The sequence below is a fragment of the Phaenicophaeus curvirostris genome, chromosome 15 (assembly GCF_032191515.1).
Source record: "Phaenicophaeus curvirostris isolate KB17595 chromosome 15, BPBGC_Pcur_1.0, whole genome shotgun sequence".
Taxonomy (NCBI): domain Eukaryota; kingdom Metazoa; phylum Chordata; class Aves; order Cuculiformes; family Cuculidae; genus Phaenicophaeus; species Phaenicophaeus curvirostris.
This window is the reverse complement of record NC_091406.1, coordinates 5,561,486-5,579,966: the sequence shown is the minus strand read 5'-3', so window position 1 is coordinate 5,579,966 and position 18,481 is coordinate 5,561,486. Positions and strand designations below refer to the sequence as shown.

General features: G+C 46.3%; 1 protein-coding gene across 1 annotated transcript in view; it reads left to right on the top strand.

The window, feature by feature from the left end:
- MGAT4B (alpha-1,3-mannosyl-glycoprotein 4-beta-N-acetylglucosaminyltransferase B) overlaps positions 1 to 18,481 on the top strand; it is a 50,196-nt gene that overhangs the window by 22,961 nt on the left and 8,754 nt on the right. Inside the window, exons 2-6 of the mRNA XM_069869718.1 lie at positions 11,219 to 11,398; positions 12,082 to 12,222; positions 13,042 to 13,175; positions 15,494 to 15,540; positions 18,083 to 18,196. Coding sequence (XP_069725819.1) covers positions 11,219 to 11,398; positions 12,082 to 12,222; positions 13,042 to 13,175; positions 15,494 to 15,540; positions 18,083 to 18,196 — 616 coding nt within the window. The remainder of the gene's footprint in view (positions 1 to 11,218; positions 11,399 to 12,081; positions 12,223 to 13,041; positions 13,176 to 15,493; positions 15,541 to 18,082; positions 18,197 to 18,481) is intronic.

The following is an 18,481-nucleotide window of genomic DNA, read 5'->3' as shown; positions in this document are numbered from 1 at the left end:
TTTGCACCACTGGCTTGGTCAGCAGGATGATCTACCCGAGAATTAAGCCTGCAACAAGGATGCTTTATTTTCCAGCGGGATCAGCCCATGGATAGCGTGGACCATGAGGCTGCATGGGTGTTGGTGCTTCCGAGGAGGCACAGCACAGGGAGCACCCTGCCCATTTTACCTGACTTAACGTTGCCGAAAGCCGCCCAGCACGAGAAAGTGGGAGATGCCAGTAACGTCTAGAGCAGCAGCTTGTTGAGGAGCTTTCAAGCCTCATTTAATAAGCAACCAAAGGTCTTAGCAGTAGGACACCCGCCTAGTCGGCATCCTCCTCCTTCCCCAGCTGTTTATTTTCTACCCTTGAAATGTCCTGCAACCCCCAGCTTGCACTGTGCCATCTCCAGCATCTGTGTTGCCTCACAGCAGAGCCGCTCTGCTGGAATAAAGCTGCTGCTGCTGCTGCTGGCACGGGGCTGGCAGGCAGCTCCGCAGCTGAGCTGCTCTCAGATCTGGAACCAAGGCCTCCGAGCTCTGGGTTAAGTCCTGTTTTCCAGTAGGGAAAAGTGAAATTATTACAGGTCGCTATTGCTGGTGAGTCAGGAGCTCCGTCTTGTTTGTGCTTCACTGATGTGTTTTCTACAAGGGCAAGAAATGAGGAGGTTTTCACTCTAAAGCCATCTGGTTCTGTGGGAGGGGATGTTGGCATTACCTGAAAACTCATGTTTTCTTGGTTGCTGAATGAGAAAAGGGAGAAGTGGGTCTTCTTGCTCTTTCTGTGGAATGTTTTTCTTCCCAGCAATTATCCTAGCATATAAAATGAAACAAGAGCCCTCAGATAGCATCAACGCTTATAGTTGGTCTAATTGTGCTATTTAATGGCAATGTCTTGTTTTTTCTCTGGAGAGAAGAAAATGTACCCTATTAAGTGCTCATGTTACAAGCCTGCACCCTGGGGGATACATATTTCAAATATTAATGCTGAGTAATTTTTAAAAGCTTCTGTATGCATCTTATTTTAAGTATTCTGCAAATTATTTAAGACTACTAAAACACAATGCAATTCAGATCAGCTCATCGCGTGATCGGTATGTGGTGATTTAAAAATCTACTTCTACCCACCAGCCCAGTCGTGCATCCGATCGGGCATCGGTACAATAGGGAAATTGTAATCTGTTTGCTGCTGCTGATCTGTAGGTAGACAAGATGTACAATTTACATAGACAGTGGAGCGAAGGGAACGCTGTAAATATCCTTTCACTCTAATACAGTCACATGCATTGCAAATGAATTACCTTTAGAAAAAGAAGTCAAACCTGACTTGCATTGAAGTTCTCTGCTATTAACATCAGCGGAGCCAAGGACTCTAGCCAGAACTTCTGTGATTTCCTTGATATCCCTGTGACTTAGTGCATCTCTCTAACTTTTCCATATGTGTTCTCTGATTTATAACACAGCACTACTTTATTTTGCTGTTGTAAAATTCTTTCATATGCTCAGCCGTGCCAGAAGCCTCGTATGTTATTGATTAAACAAATTCCCTCTGTTCCAGGATTTTGGCTGTTCTGAGCCTGGTGGTAACTTCAGTGGAATGATGAGTGCGATGGTCGATCGTACAAGGAGGTGGGGAAGTACAACATCCCAGCACATATTGCTGCTAATCAATAAGCTCTCCTTCAATTTGCAAATTGGAACTGCTTTTTCCACCCGCTGCTGCCGCAGCTCTCCGGAGATGGACTGAGCTCGTCCATCAGCTGCAAAGTGCCGGTGGCTCATGGTCATTTGTGAGGGGATGATGATGATGATGTTGGATTTTAGAAATGTTTGGAGGAGGATTAGCAAGAATTTCATTTTGACTACTTCATGGGCAATTAGCGACAGCTGCTGCTAGAGGAAGGATGTGATGATTAACACAGTGACCTTTGCAAGTATCAGCTTCCCTTCTTGGAGGGATTCCTTTCGGATGGACTTTGTAAGCTCTTAGCGCTGCAGCAGAGTGGGCTGCATGGGTGCTTTGGGGTTTGGTGAAATAAGGTGTCTGTTTTCATTATTACCATGATTAGGTTATAATAAAAAGGGGCTTCCCATTATACAGTGAGGCATTTGCTCTGCTTCAGGGTTTTCTTCTTCTCTGGAGTTGGGCCTTACAAGCACCCATAGGAACGTGGTCCTGTGTCCTCCAGACATCAGCTCTTTCTTCAGGCCTGTTTTGGTTCATGAGATTTTACTCACTTGCTTCGGTATTCTCTGTGAGAACAGGGTGAAAGAGAAGGGAATCCGATCTGGGGCTTTGCGAGTGGCGAGAGCCAAGCAAATGTGATTTGGACTTTTACTTCATGTGATGGTTTGCAGTCCAGCGTGAAGCTGGTGGCCACAGGCGACCAATGAAACAGTCCATGGCATGACCAGCACTAAGACCCGTGTTCCTTGGCCTCAACGATAGGCGGGTGAGGTTGCTGCTCGTCCCTGGGCGTTTTCCCTGCCCGTGTCGTGGAAGGACGGTACGTTAGGCAAATGCATCTTCTTTTGAACCACGCACAGTTTTGTTTGGTCAGGACCAACCACATCTGTGAATTCCCAGCCTTTCCCATTGTCCTTTTTCCAGCGTTTATTTCCACCCCTTGCCCAGGTTTGCCTGTGTGGTGTCCTCCCTTAAAAAGCCTATTGAGCTGCAATTATTTTGAGGTTTAATGAGCCATGATTTCTGTAATGCTTTATTTTGTTCACTTTCAGCATGTTTTTATTCCCCAATCAAGTAAAGGGTATTAAAAACCCACCGAGAACAAAGTCTGCTTTCCATTTGAGAGAAAAATGCTTCGAAAGCTGTATTCATACTACACAGGTAAATAATTAGATTGCTAATGAACTGGTTTCGCTTTGAAGACAAAAGCTACATTATTCCTAATTAAGTCGTGAGAAGAGACACAGAAATTTGTGGCCTTTCTCCCAAGAAATAAGGAAAAAAAGGAACTGGCAACCTGGACAAGGCCAGGGACTGCTGCTAGGGCAATGATTTTCCTCACCTTGTGGTGCCTCTGTGCTTGCAGCACCTTCCAGCTCTTCTATGCTGTTTAAATTCTTTGCTTCAGTGTTTTTCCATGGCAGTGGATTCATGGAAATAATATAACTTTCTCTGTGCAACACATATATCAGTTTTCAAATTAATATTTGAATTGAATGGTTACTTACTCCTGTATTTTGAGACAAGGAGAATGGAGGCCTGTGATATATTTTCATTATATCACTCTATTTTATATGCTTTTCATCACAAGCCCTATTATTATGCCCATCCTAAGATGAATAATCTCATATGTTTTTCTCTTTTCTAACAGAGCAGCAGTTTTTTTCAGGCCTTTGATCATTCTCATCACCCTCTTCTAAAGCCCCTTTTAAGTCTGTAATAATACTCTTTTTCAGATGAGGTGAAAACTATTCTGGGATTAGGCAGCATAATTTTAATAATGTTATAATCTTCATACTATTATTCCCCATCCCGTCCACTAAGCAGACTAATATCTTGTTTGCCTCCCTCTCCATTCCCCTTTTTTTCCTGGATTGCTGCTGCCTGCAGAGCAGCATCAAGACACTTTGATGCTCTGGCCTCCTTATTCCTAGTTCTTAATACTGTTAATTAAGAACCACGTGAAAAATACCTTGATTCACCCCCCCCCAGTTAATTTGCATCTGTCATCTTTGGTGCTAATTAGCTGTTATGGTGCCTTCTCTCCTGGTCGTTTGCTTCTTTTCTGGCTTTGATGAACTTATCTCCATGTCAGCTCCGTATTTGGCTACTTCACAAATTCATCTCCTCCAGATCCTCACTAAATCTATTAGACAGTGGGTTTAATACCAATCCATATGGCTTCCTCTTGAGATAGTTAACCTTTCGCTGTGATGAAAATCCACTATTTTATTCAATCTCCTTCTCTTTAGATCAATGGCAAGACTTACCCTCTTCCCTTCCATAGAGGTTTTGCAGCAAAAGGAATTGCCCTCCGATTTCTCTGTCTTGTTAAATCACTTGAACAGGTTGATAAAACCCCAGGAAAAATGAGGACTGGTTCTTTTTGCAGAAGCTGATGGTGGTTTATACCTACCTATACCAGTGCTTTTGTTTGCAGCGTGGTAAAACCCAGGGTATTTGCAGTGATCTGGGAGCATTTCATGTTGTTCAGTGCGGTTCATCCATGGAGCTGGGCTGCAAAAAGAGATCCCAAACCTGCTCTGCAGGTACCTGATGGTATGAAAACTTCTGCTGCCTCCTTTGCCCTGATCCAAGACATTTCAGGCACAGGTGATGGACATTACTGTTTACTTTCCTAATTTCTGGCTTTCTATATCCTTGTTTTGGAGCTGGCATCCCTCCTGCATCTCCCTGAGGAGCTTTTTGGATGTGGGCACAGGCACTCTCACAGCTTGCTCTCTTACTTTGAAGAGGAATTATAATGCCCACCATCCGTGTTGTGGTTCACCACCCCCATCTCTAAAAACTTACTATGTAGGACTTCAAAAACAAAGAAAAAAAGCTCATTTTTGGAAGGATCTGTGTGAATGTTGTCTGAACCGGATCTCAAATGCAAACAGTTGCTCCTGCTTTGGAATAATAAGACACAGGGGATATGTATTTTCCTCTCTCCTTCTGAGGACGTGTGTGCTGAGACAACATTAAACTCCATTGAGGAGACATGCAACAGAATATGATCAAAACCCACTGCTACAAAAAGAAGAAATGGTGACTTACGGGTACTTGTGTTCCCTGGGTAGAGACTGTCAGTGCAGAGATGCGTTGCATTTCCATCTCATCACATGGAACTGTTGAGGGTTGAAATGCTATTAAATATACCACAGGCTCTTATTAAGTAGCTGTACTAACCACACACGCATTAACAGATCGCTGCCGGTGGATACTCTTTATTTGACAATCATTTTTTCAGACAAGCTGGTTTGAATAAGCCTCTTGCTTTGGCTGATGTGTTAGCTCAGTGCAGCAGTGGTGTAGTGGGAGGCTTTTGCTGCCATCGCCTACCTTTTACTGGCTATGGAGCTTGGATATGGGTTTTTTAACATGCCCCAGATGCTGTTGCTGTAGAGCAGTTCTGTGTCTGCTCAGGATGGCACTGGGGCATAGGCTCTAAGCTGGAGCATAGCGATGGCACAGAGGTGCCTCCTTCCTTCCCTGGTCCCTGCCCTGCCTTCTGTTCTCCACTTCTACAGCTACTTTCCTGATAATAATGAGCTTTCTAGTGGTACTAAAGACTCCACTTCCCATATAACATAATATAATAAAGAAACTCAAATAACTTCCTTATAAAACTTTTTTCCTTTAAACCCTTTTTCTTAAAAAAAATATAAAAAAAAGAAAAGGAACTTCCAATAAAGAACCTCATGGTGTATTTTTATAAGCAGCAACTAGAAAATGTCTGTTTTAACCCAGTATCCAGGTGGTTCAGGACACAGTGCAGCTGTAAATGTTGCATGAAGTGTACCGGATAAGGCATGTGTGTTTGTGTGGTGATGGCACTGCTGAAATGCTCTTTATTTCTATGGGGATGAATCAGCCCTCACCAGGGTAGCTGCAACTGCCAGAGCCTTTCAGGAGGTCCAGCCTGCCAGAAAACATCCACTCCCTGAAATCTGGCCTTGATTGTGTTTGATTTGTTGTTCGGCGTGTCATGGTGCTCAATTCCTTAAGGCAAAACAACTTCTCAATGCCTGCATATATCCTAAGCTGCTGAAATATTTATGATTTTAAAGGATTAGACTAAGACTGGGGACAGTGCTCCACTGGCTCATGGAAGGAGAGATGACATATCTCTCATCTTGCTCATCTTATAGGAGCACAATTAGTGTTTCTTTAGATTTGAAGTAAAAGACCCCTGGACTCTTCATCCTGCCTGGCAAGGGACCTGACTTTTTGGGAGTATTTTGAATGCTGAGCTATCCTCTCCTTTTCTTTCTGCTACTTAAGACAATATCTTGTCACAGCTTACGTGTCACTCCATGTACCCCAGCAGAATCTGTGGCTTTTGGGGGGATGCTTCAGGGTTTTGTTCACAGGAGTCTCTAAAGCTGGTCTCATCATTCTAAAGCCAAATAAGCAGGGGCCAATGTTTTGCTCTTAAGGATCAAAAATGTTTATTGTAGAGTTGCTGCTGATCCCTGCGTGCAAAGTATTTTAACATCTGTGTGCTACGCTAGCCATCAGATTTCTGTGTAAAGCAGGACTAACTTTTTTTGCATGTCAGGAGCTGAATTTAATTCACCGGTACGGCACGGTATCTCCTTATATCCATTTTAATGGTCTGGTGAAATTCTGTTAGCAAAATACCTAATGAAAGTTGCAATTCAGTCAAGGCAATCTAGAGGGTAATTTGTGGAGCCGCGCCAGCATTTTGTAAATCATTAAACATCAAAATGTGAAAAAAAACCCAAAAACCTCCCTAATAATTTTCTGACTTTGAGAGCTCCTGTGAGTGGCTGGAGATGTGACCAGGCTGGGATGGGGACAGCGGTGAGCTGGGATGGGGCAGTGATGAGCTGGGATGGGGCAGTGATGAGCTGGGATGGGGCAGTGGTGAGCTGGGATGGGGCAGTGGTGAGCTGGGATGGGGCAGTGGTGAGCTGGGATGGGGCAGCGGTGAGCTGGGATGGGGACAGTGGTGAGCTGGGATGGGGACAATGGTGAGCTGGGATGGGGACAATGGTGAGTCTGGATGGGATGGGGACAGTGGTGAGCTGGGATGGGATGGCTCACCAGCTTGGTTCCCTGGTTGCATTTTTGGCTACCATAGATGCTGTAGCATGGGGAGGGTTGGTTTGTGTGCTGTGGAGTTCCCCAGACCATTGCAAGTCCTAGAGAGGGAAGAGTTGTTAACTACAGGGGTGCTTTAAGTAAAAGGAGCGTAGTGATTGTGGAGTTTTCCATAGGCAGTTAAGTTTTCTGCTCCAGCCCCATTCGGGTTGTGATGTGAACTGGGGACTTCATTTGGCTGTTTGCCCCTGAGAACTCTTGCAGCAGACAGGTCAAAAGGTGCAGTTGTGCTCTTGAAGCCAAGATTTATTAACATAAATGGTTTATAGGCTTGGGGGTTGTTTTCAGTTTTTAAACAAACTCTCTTCAAAGTCTTCCTAATGAGAAGCAAGTCCAGCTAGCAAAAACTTTGCATTTGTTTTTGTAAAGGTTGAATTGGAGGGAAATCTTTGGCTTTGGCCATGAGTCCCCTCTGCCATGAGAGGTTATCTGTGGAGAACAAAATGAAAAGTAATTGGTCCTGAAATATGGACATGTTTAAAATGTGCCGCGGGCTTCCTGGGAGGTTGGAGTGCGATGTTTTTAAAGCCTAATGCAGAATACAGAATTATAACATTTCTGACTGTGTATATTGATATGTGTATGGAGTCCAGGGTGGGTTTTTTATTTGCACTGGTTTGATATTGTGCCTGTATGCTGGTTTAGGTATTTTGCTTTCCCTCAGAAACTGCAAATGGAGAGGCAGAGTGGACGCAGATGTCCCAGCTCTCGCCTCTGCTTGCAAACAGGGTTTGCACTTAATAGTCACTTCAAGAAGAGTGAAGCCACAGAATTCTCCATTACGGAGGAAGACTTTTTATTAAACAAATGCTGTCTTGGATGGGCTAAAGCTTTTGGGAAGGCTGCAGGAGGTCAGCTCTGCAGAGCCCGTGTAAGGCTCCTGGGGAGCAGCCCATAAATTGGTGTGTGCCCATCCCCGTGCTCTGCTGCATCCCTGCTCTTGGGAAATGAACCCGTTCAAGCCCTCCCTGCCTGCTGCTTCACCAGCAGTTTGCGTTGTTGCTCAGGGTTCCAGCACAGGGTTCTCAGCTAGAGGCTCCCAGCTTTAAAAATGAAGCCTGGCAGCTGCGACCAGGCACAACCAGAGCGAGAGAAGGGAGCAGAGGGGCAGCTGATGGTCAGTGGGGGATGCTCACCCGGATGCCTCCTACGGCCGCTCTTGCTCTGCTCCCCCCTCCAGGGATACAGCCCCCCAGATCTGCTCCGGGATGGACAGATGGCAGCTGGCGCTCAGCTGTGCCCAGCGCTGCCTTCTCTGCCCTGCAGAGCCCAGCTTGGATGAAGCTGCTCGGTGCACGCTTGGAGTCTCACAGCCAGCTCGTTTCTAAAGACGGTTTGTGAAAGACCATTGAGTGCAAAAATTAGACACAGCAAGGTGTGAAACGTGCTGTTTGCAGGGTGCTGGGCATGCACACTGTGTGCTGCAAATACTGCAAGTCCCTGTTTGAGGGGTTTTCAGTCTCCCACGCTTGTCCTGCACATCATCACCTAACACCGACTTTCCTTCTTTATTAAACCAGTCTGTTTTAAGCCCGAAGCAATGTGCTATCTCTCAAGAAAAAGTAAGCTGAGTCTTTTTTTTAATATAGTTATAACTGAGAGGTTTTGTCCTGCACTGCCTGAGTCTGGGGATATTTTAAGGGCTCCGCTGTCTTGTGCTGGGAGGGAATACAATAAATATGTAGATAGAGAGTGCTGCTCTTTGAAAGGTAAGTAAAGGGTCTGTGCTGAACTGACGCTAGCTGAAAAATTTGTTCAGCCTAATTAGCAGCAAATCGCTTGTGTGTCCAACCTTGCTTGGAGAGATGAGAGCCAGTTTCCCCTCCTCCTTATCCACTGCTGCCCTTCGCGGCTTTTCAGAGGCCTCCCTGGCTGAGCGGCTGAGGGGTTTTGTGAGGATCTGCATCCACGTGTCATTGCAGACCAACGAGTGCAAAATGACATTGCTGGAAATTCATGGGAAACTGTACGTCCGTCTCGGGCTTTGTCTCAGCTTCTTCAAGCTGTCACCGGAACCGGTCACAATCGATCAGCTTTTAAATTTCATGAAATTTTAATTAAAGAATGGAAAGCCTACAAAGACATCGTAGGACAAGAGCACTGGAAACAAATACAATTTCACTTCCAACCATTAGCCAGAGAAGCAGCAAATGGTTGACTGCACATCACCGTCGCAGTCTAATGAAAAGTACAGCTCTTGGCTTCAGCGGGCAGGTCATTAGCGACTGAATAATCAGTGACATTTCCCTTCTAAATCTGACACAAACGAAGTGCAGCGCTCTGGAAAAAGCCATTAAGTGCAAAGCCCTGCCTTTACTCTGCTCCAGGTATTGCAGAACAAGATCTAATGGCAGCCTTTAGCTGTGATTTGGCTTTGATAGCATCCACAGGATAGTGACCCCCCGGTATGCCGAGAGCCAGATGCTTCCAGCTTTGCACGAGCGCGGTTTCTGCCGTTGTGTCATGCAAAACAGAAAGCGGGACTTGATCCTTCCTGTTGTTTACAGATGCAGCAGGTAAAAGCAGGAAAAACCTATAATTTAAGAGGACTGGGAAGCTGAAAGGTATATTCTTATGTCTGAGAGGTCCCAGCAGGTAAAGGTCTGGCTCATCATGGAGTCAGTTTAAAGCCTGACACACTCATGAGGATTCCTGTGGCAGCTCCCAAAGCTGGATCTTAACCTGTTTTTCTGCAAACTTTTAAATGTTTTCTCAGCGGGAGTGGAAAGCAAGCGGCACCACACAGGAAAAAGGAATGACTGGTCTTGTTTATGTCTGTCCCTCAGCTTTCTTTGAATAAGGTGTTGTCAGATGGACGGAGCAATCAGATGGGTGTAACTTCCTCTGCTCCCTCCCTGTGTGCCAGTGGCTTTGAAATTAATGCTGAAAGGTTAATAGGAGCCAGACTGACTTGGGGATGGGGGAGGTCCCTTGTGTCGAAGCAGTAAGAAGGTTTTTTAGGGCGAAGAGACCCCATGGGGGAAACTTTTCCTAGGCAAAAGCATTGACAGGAGCTGAACTGGGAAGCACTGTTGTCTTGGAAACTCTGTGCTTTGGAGCAGGATATGTCTGATCTTCGAAATTCCTTTTTCGATATGGACCCCAAATCAGAAGTTTTCCATGCAGACACTGTGTCTTTTTTTTCATTGGCTCTGATTTATGTTTAGCCCTGTGTTGGGAAGTCCCAGTGCATTATTTTTGGTCATTAGCTCTCCTGGTTGTGTTTGGGCTAAGGGTCTACTGTTTAGAGGATAAATCTGTTTTGGGTGTAGCCCTGTGAGTTATAACCTTTCTGAAAACACATGAGTGACCACAGATAAAAGTGTGGTTTTAATGAGTAGTTTCATTAATAACAGGGTAAAAAACAGCCCAGGAAAGTTCATTAATGGCTAACCAATTCCACTCCTGGCTGTTGTAAAGTTAGTTCTGGCTGAAGGCTCTCAATAGCTTTATTGCTGGAAAAAGGCATAATGATAAGATGTTGTTTCAAAATGAAAAGCTTTATTGCCCATCAGAAGTTTTTTATATATTATGTTTATGATGCATCCTTAAGGTCCATATCCAAACAATTAGATTTTTTATAAGCATCCAGGCATCTACTGCTGTGTAATATTCTTTATTTTGCCCTTTTTTTTGAGAGCTTAGATTCCCCAAATCCCTGTAGGCCATTAGAATTTAGGACTGTCTTCTGAAGGTGGAAGAGGTTCTGTGCCCGCCCTTGTGTTCCCTCAGGCTGGCGTTCCCCTTGCCAGCATCTCGCTTTCCATCCCTTGGGGTTATCTGGGAGGTTCCCCATGCCATCTGGAGAAGGATTTTGAGATGCTGACCTTAGGTTGTTGCAAATTACCCGCTCAGACACCCTTTGCTCTTGAACTCCTGCCTTTGTGTACCAGAAGCGAACCAAAGCAAGGAGCAAGGCAATTAAAAATAATGATATTCCTTGGGTTTGCCATGGCTTTTGCAGCCCATCACCACCAGTGCTTTCAGTTCTGTTTCACTTGACTCTGGTTCCCTGCTGCTCACTCCAGTGGTCATTGTCTCACATGCTCAGATTTATGGAGATGCGGAGAAATGGAGAAATTCCTCATAAAATCAATGACTTCCCTTTTCCAAGTGACTATAGTGAAGAAGATCTATCACACAACTTATTTTTTTGCTGCATGATTTGATCACAGAGAACGAGGTCATATTTCCATATGACCCAGAAACCCAAGTTAAAGAGAAAAATGGAAGTTCCTTTTTAATTGTAGTTCTACAACCCTCTCCAACACAACCAGTAGGTGCATGCTGGACAGCAGCTAACTGCATCTGTGTTTTAAGGATTGTGGAGGTAAAGGAGATATGAGTGATGGGCATTGCTTTCGCAACCTGAAACCCTTCAGAGCACAGAGGAGAAAGCCTCTCTGTCTTTTCCATCCTCAGGTGACGTGGTGGACATCTACCAGCGGGAGTTTCTTGCCCTTCGAGACCGACTGCACGCAGCCGAACAGGAGAGCCTGAAGCGCTCGAAGGAGCTCAACCTGGTCCTGGAAGAGATCAAGAGAGCGATCTCGGAGAAGCAGGCCCTGCGGGATATAAACCGGACGTGGAGCAGCTTATCTGGTGAATAAACAGAGAAGTTGAGGATCTTGGGCTGGTTTGAAGCTGTTGCTAATGAGGAGGTAGAGAGTTGTGTGTGTGTGTGCAGGACTGCAGACAGGACGTGCTCTTCTCTCCCCCAGCGCAAGCAAATTGTGGAGCTCAGAGGGACTTGGGAACTCTTAAACTCCTGTTTAATTAGAGGTGCATATGCATCATTAAGCACAGAGATTTGCCTCTGCCACAGATATTTGCCAGTTTGCTTGCTTACAAGCTTTTTTTTTTTTTTCCCCTTGCAAGTCATACATGCCATTTCCTATGGCTGTATTGAATCCATATGGAAAATGGGTATCCAGAGAGGGGGGGGAGGAAGGAAGTAGTTGGCTGAGCACCTGTCGCCAATTTATTTGTTCTCTTTTTTTTTTTTTCTCTTAAGTTGCTCAGTTGAAGAAAATTGGATCTGTACAGAAAGATCCAATTTGACCTTCATTTTATCTTCATTTTCCCAAATATTTTGGGACTTCTTTAAGGCCCTCCTGGCTCCTGCTGAACTGTAATTGGGTTTGTGGTAGCATGTTAAAGGTTGGCCTGATTTTTTTTAACCCAGCAGTAGTCTCGGGTGGCCAGGCTGCTCTAAAAAGGCTTTTTGCCTTGCAGTCTCTTCCTACCTACCATTCCTTGCGATTGATTCCCTTTTCCTTTTTAAGACGAAACCAAGTTAAAACTGTGGAATATCACCAACAAGAATGTGCTGCACCTTCCCACCATCTTCCATCATTTGCCACATTTGCTGTCAAAGGAGAACAGTCTGCAGCCAGCCGTGCATGTGGGACAGGGGCGCACTGGAGGTAAATGGGAATTAGTGCTGCTTTTGGTGCTCTTCCTCACCTTGGTGGCTGTCCCTCCCCTTTCCTCTGGGCCTGGCTGCGGTACAGAGATGAGCAGGACTGGAGGAACGGCTGCATGCATCATGCAAGCTTCCTTGGTATTGTGGCACATGGGGTGGGTAAGCGATGTCACGTCTGCGAGTCTACAGGGGAGTGCTGTCTGTGCTCTTGACTGGCACTAAAATGTTCTTGATGCTTCTGCCAGATGTTTTTTGCTGCTTTCCATCTCCAGAGAGCTCTAGATTTTGTGTGGAAAATGGTCAGATGAAAGCACGGTTTGCAGGGTGCTTCACAGATACGCTAACCCAAGATAAATCTCATCTGGATTAGAACTTCGGTTGCTAGACAATTCTACCCCCTGCTCCCAAATCCCACGACCTGACTTCTCCCTCCCAAACTGAGGTGCTTCTGGCCATCGGAGGGGTTAGGAGAGCAAGAGCAGTCTTGAAGTTGACATTCACAGGATGAAAAAGCCCCTAGGAGGAGGAGAGTTTTTGGGTGTTTCTTCAGGCATCAGTCTTCAGGGGAGAAAAGAGTCTGACTGCTGGGGGTACCCTGCCAGTTTGGCGCGCTGGGGTGCTGCTGGCTGGTGCTGAGCTGGGGGACAGGAGTACGGGAATGTTATGTAGCCCAGGAACCTGTCAGCCTGCTGATCACTGCTGGTTTTAATGACAGAACGTGGCACCGAGCAGGCGAACCATGAGGCAGTCATGGGAGCGGAGCAAAGTGTCTTGTCCCAGCACACCCCCCTCTCTAAAATCTCTCCTTGGCCCTGAGCAGTGTCTGTCGTGATGGGAATCCCCAGCGTGAAGCGGGAGGTGCATTCCTACCTCACCGACACCCTCAACTCCCTCATCTCAGAGCTCACTCAGCAGGAGAAGGAGGATTCTGTTATTGTCGTCCTCATCGCCGAGGTAAGACGACTTTGCCTGTTTATCCTGTTGCCCTGTTCATGGCGTTTTGCTGGCCCCATCTGAGTCTTTCTGGTCTGAGTCGTGCTGGCTCTTGGAGGATGCTTGAGCAGTTGTTCCCAAAATGAGCTGGAGCAGCCCCATGGCCATGTCCAGGGGAGCTCTTGGCCCTGCTCCTGAAGCAGCTTCATTTCCCCCCGTACCAGTAAGACAGCACTAACCCTCTCTTGAAACCCAAGAGCTCGCTGATTTGAGGCTGAGACTAATATGCCTTTTCGTACTGGTGTCTGGAGCCTGGAATCAGTTGCTGAATCCAGGAGCTAAAAAGCCTTGATACATTAATCCACAAGAGCTGCTTTTATCTGTGGGTTTAGATGGTTATTTTTCTCCATGGCTTTCCCCTCAGGATTATTTTCTTGAGCTTGAAGTGCATTTGTCTTAATTTCCAGAAATCCAGTGAGAAAGATAAACCTCAGTGACACATTAGTGGGAGCGAAACAAAGATAAATGTCCGGGTGTGCTGCCTGTTTGTCTGTAATTTGACATTCTGAGTAGCACTTGGCCTTCGGGTTGCTGGCTGGTGTTTTACACAAGAAGCTGTGCATGGATGGGTGCAGCCCGAAGTGCCATCGTTTCTCTTTGAGCAGGACAGGTTTTATAACTGTTTCCACTGAGGCTGAGTGAAAACATGAGAGATTTTAAGGAATTGACCGAAAACATCTATTTTGGACTACAGTAATTCATTTATTTTTTCAGTTGACTTGAAAACAGGATGGCAGCACCTGACTGCCCGGGTATACCTGTGACAAGGGGAGTGAACAACAAAGAAATTAATTCTGATGCTGTGAAGTGCAGGAGCACAACATCATATCCCAGTAACAGCGATGGTAGTTGTTGCAGATCACCAGTGTCACTGTTCTTTCCTGCAGACACAACATCCTCCTCCAGTGCAAGTGTCAACCACTGCTCTGCCTCTTGCTAGACAAAGTGTTTCTTAATATACCTGCGCTTGGCGTTGCTTGTTAGGGTTCTTCAGGCACGGGATAAAGAGTAAATGATGGAGAGGGTGGTAGGAACCTGCAGTGAGTGCTGGGTGACTTGGACACTCAGGATGAGGACAAATGGAGCAACTGAATTTCCTTTTTGGGATGGGGGCTTCTCATTTCTGAGTGCCACTGCTAACCATCATGGGTATCATCCATGGTGGCCGGGCTGTCTGGGAGAGCCGGGGACTTCTTGACTGGTGGAGAGGAGCTGGGGCTGGCTGTGTTGGCTGTTGCCAACCTGCCCCTCTGGTGATGGCCAGGCACATGGAGCAGAGCTGTGTGTTAGCTTCCAAAGCCAGGAGCATCTTTCCTGTCTTTGTTTTTCCTGTTTTCTTGGCAGCACTGGGGTAAGAAATCAGTCCAGCAGAAGGAGCCTGAGCCTTGTTTGGGAAAGGGACCTTTTTCATCTTGAGAAAACCCTCCCTTGTCGCTGTTCCAGCGTGGAAGCGCTGTCCTCAGCTTGTGACATACATTCCCAGCGTCTCACTTCTCACCTCCGCCCCGCGCTGAGCACGGTGGCAGCCGGTCCTGGCTTCTGTGATGCTGTGTCTGCAGATCTGCCTGGGCCACATGGTCCCATGATCCGTACAACCTCCCAAAACAATACCGCCACCAGGAAACAGGCACTTTTTTTTGCTCTTAGGTCTCCTGTCCTTTGTTTTTAGACTTTGTTTTCCCCATCACTGTGCAGATGGTTTCTGTTCAGTGTCTGTCCCTGTGTTTGCACTTTCCTCACCCACAGATAGCGGCGTGCGGCGCTGCTGACCTTTGTCTCCCAACTGCTCCGGATTGCCAGGTTGATTGTGGGAACAAACTGTTGTTTTAGGAAGAAGAGCGTCAGACCGAACCTGAAATGAAAAATGTATGCTTATAAATAGATCCCTCTCTTTCACAAAAGGGGTGGAGATCCTTTTCTGCCAAGAGTATTCACTTGGATGAAAGCCAGTGTGTATAGAGAAAAAAAAAAAAATAGCCAGAGGTTTGTGCAAACGCTTGGTGCTGGCAGTGGGCTGAAATGCCAGGCAAGCATGCGGAGATGTGCTGGATCTTGAGTCCTTTGAGGTGGATTTTGGTGTGTGATGCCTTTGGTTAACACTGACCACAACGGAGTCTGGAGTCTGTCAGCATGGGGAGAGTTAAGCTGGGTAAAAGGAGACATGAAGATGGTACAGGGATGCTAATAGCACCCCTGGAGTGGGTTCAAGGTGATTTCTGAGCCAAGGGAGGCACAGGCTGAGGCAGAAGGATCTAACACTGCTTATCTTTTGTTTTTAGACGGATCCGCAGTACACAGCCGGAGTGGCAGAGAATATCAAAAACTTGTAAGCACTTCCAAATGACTACGGCAGTACGGTCTGTGCCTGTAGCGAGGCCAAGGAACGGCTCCATTAAGGAGAAAACACACACTTTTTTGCTTCCCTTTTGTATTTTGTTGTTGCTATTTGGGTTTTTTCTGTTCTTAAACTCTGAGCTGTCTTTGCTATTGCAGCTTCCACTTTCTGCCTGTTCTAAAATGCATCCCATACGTAACTTCCAGGAGGCTGCTTTGTGCTTGCAGTATTTAATATGGTCATACCGTTTCATTTTGCTCTTTCTGTTCTGTGGCATTGCAAGAAAATGGATTATTTAGATTTCCAGCAATCCTGGCAATTGTTTCTGTGTCCAGTGCAGCCCTCTACCTGCTCTGCAGAGTCAGAGCAACTGGGCAGTGTGGTAAGCACATCCAAATGCTCCTGCCTTGTTCCTCTTTAAAATCCACGATCCATTTTTCTTACTGCTCCAGCCTGTTTGTTTTTCCCTTGTTCTAGGCGCTAGTTAGATTTGTCTCTCACGCTAGCTGCTATTTGTGTCCTGGAGTGTTAGTGGCTTTTGCAGCTTCATCTGTGGCTGCTTAAGCAGAGGCTGGTGACAGATTATTAACGGTGAGCTGGTCCAGGCGTTAACAGCATCAGAGCTCAGCAGCTGGAAGAAAAAAAGGGTGGTGGGAGAAGAGGCTGTGACTCCCATCCAGCTCCTGCAATTGCATGTTTCCAAAGGATCGCAGTCGCCATGAGGAGATGCAAAAGGGCAGCACATCCTCCCAGTGTCCCCTGTCCCCGAGCCAATGGTGGGAGAGGGGCTGGGATGTGTGCGGGGAGGGTTGTGTTCCCAGGCACTTGCAGAAGAGCTGACACACAGCCCTCCATCTTGCTGTGCAGGAGCTGGCAGAGCTCCCCTCCTCCTCCCTGCTGCCAGGAGGACACACTTACCACGGGATAATGGACTGATTGTCCCCTGGATCCTGGTGAAATTACTGGGTGCTGCTGCGGGGAGTGCTTCTGCATGGAAGGCCTGAAACTTTAATTGACTTAATTATTTGATTTCTTGCCGGCCCCCTCTCCAGTGCCTCCTGCCCCTCCCTGATTCACTGAAATTATTTTTCTTCCAAATTAAATTGAGGTGGTGTGGGGCCAGGGCAGGCTGACCTTATATTGCAGGAGGGAGAACACCATTGCCACTGCGCTATAGGTTTTGTCAGCTCAGTGGGAAGCTTCTGGTTTGCTGCTGCCTGAGGAAGAGAAGAGTTGAAAATGCTAGCTGAAAAACTTGCCAGTCCCAAGGAGGGAATATAGAAGGGAAAAATAAGTTTTTGTCATTGTTGCTGCTTTGTCTCCTTCTGCCCCATCTCTGTCCTCCTGGCTCTGCACAAACAAAGGGAATCAGCTTTGTACCAAATGTTCTCAAAAAGAACTGTATAAAAATAACCAGTTTTCCCACTTATCTCTCACAGTTGCAGTAATCTCTGCTTGCAAGGCTGTTGTAGGTATATTTCAGATGGGTAATGTTATTTTTTCTGTTTGAGTTTGACTCTTTAACGGGTTCTTAACTATGTTATAAGGAAAACAGGTATTGATTTTATCAGTGTGCTAGGTAGAATTTCTGCTAGCTGTTCTAACTACAGCACAGCAGTGTTTTAAAGAACGTATCAGAAATGCATAGCAATCTCTGCAACATGGCTTTTAATTACTGATGCATTTGGAAAATCTCTAAATGCCGGTAATGCCAGCAAGTCCTTTCTTTGGTGCACCAGTCTGCAGGTCCGTTTAATCCTGTAGAGAGTACATGGTGCTCATGGCTGCTCTTTAGAGCTGACACATGTTTTTTATCAGTGCAATAAATATTGTGCAGCGTCTTTTGGGCCAAGCTGTGGGATCTTCAAGCAGAAGCAAATCTAGATGGTGTTTCCTCTTCTGCTGTCCCCTGGTCCTTTATCTCAGCTGTCCTAGTTATCCTTATGGACCATAAGATGTCTGTGTGGGTGTCTTTAAAGCACGTCCTGGGACTCTGCAACCTCTGAGGCAGGACCACCCTCTGCAAACCATAGTGAGCAGCCTTGTGCTGGTCCCCTGCTTTCTCTACAAAGCAGCTTTACGGGACTGCAGAGAACAGAGGTTAAACACTGAGCAATTCAGGAAATCGGGGAAAAATAGTTTAGCTTCTCCTGTGGTGGAAAAAGTTGTTTTCTCCAGCTGGTATTTGGGGCAGTCAGTGTGCAGCACTTATGGGTCACCTGCAAAGAAATTCTGTGCTGTCAGCCCAGCGTGTCATGAGCAGTTGGTGTGTGCAGGGGAAGGAGGAGGGATGCTGGGGGGGAGCACGTGAGCATGGGGCTATTAGAGACCATGGGAGGGAGAGAGCAGCTTTAAAACTCTGCGACAGTCCCTGCTGGTGTCCTTTAGTGAGCCACTAGCTGCTGGGGAAGTTTTATATTGGAGGCTGTGTTTTTTGTTTGGTTCTGCTGCTCAGTGTTTACCCAGTGATTTGGTCTATTAAATGGTGTGTCAGACATGGAGGTATTTATTTACTGCTGCTTTTCTTCCTCAGATTCCCAAAGGAAATACACTCAGGTCTCCTGGAGGTAATTTCCCCTTCTCCACATTTCTATCCTGATTTCTCCCACCTGCGGGAATCCTTTGGGGACCCCAAGGAAAGAGTCAGGTAAGAATCAATAAGCTTAAAACCAAGTAAGCCCTGAATTAAGTAACTGCAGCGTCTCCCCTCCGACTCTTGCAGGGAAAGCTCTTCCATAGGCCCAGGCAAGGCCCTTAAACTTGTGTTATCCAAGAGCTGGAAGGGTGTGCTGGTGATGGGGTGGGAACTGGCACCAGCTTTGCAGGGGGCTTGCCTTGTGCTGCAGCATTTCCATCGTTTTAACCCAGCTGAGGTTCATATTGAAGTCTTTGAGTTTTCCTGTAGCTCTTAGCTGAGTAGTTTGTGACCAGA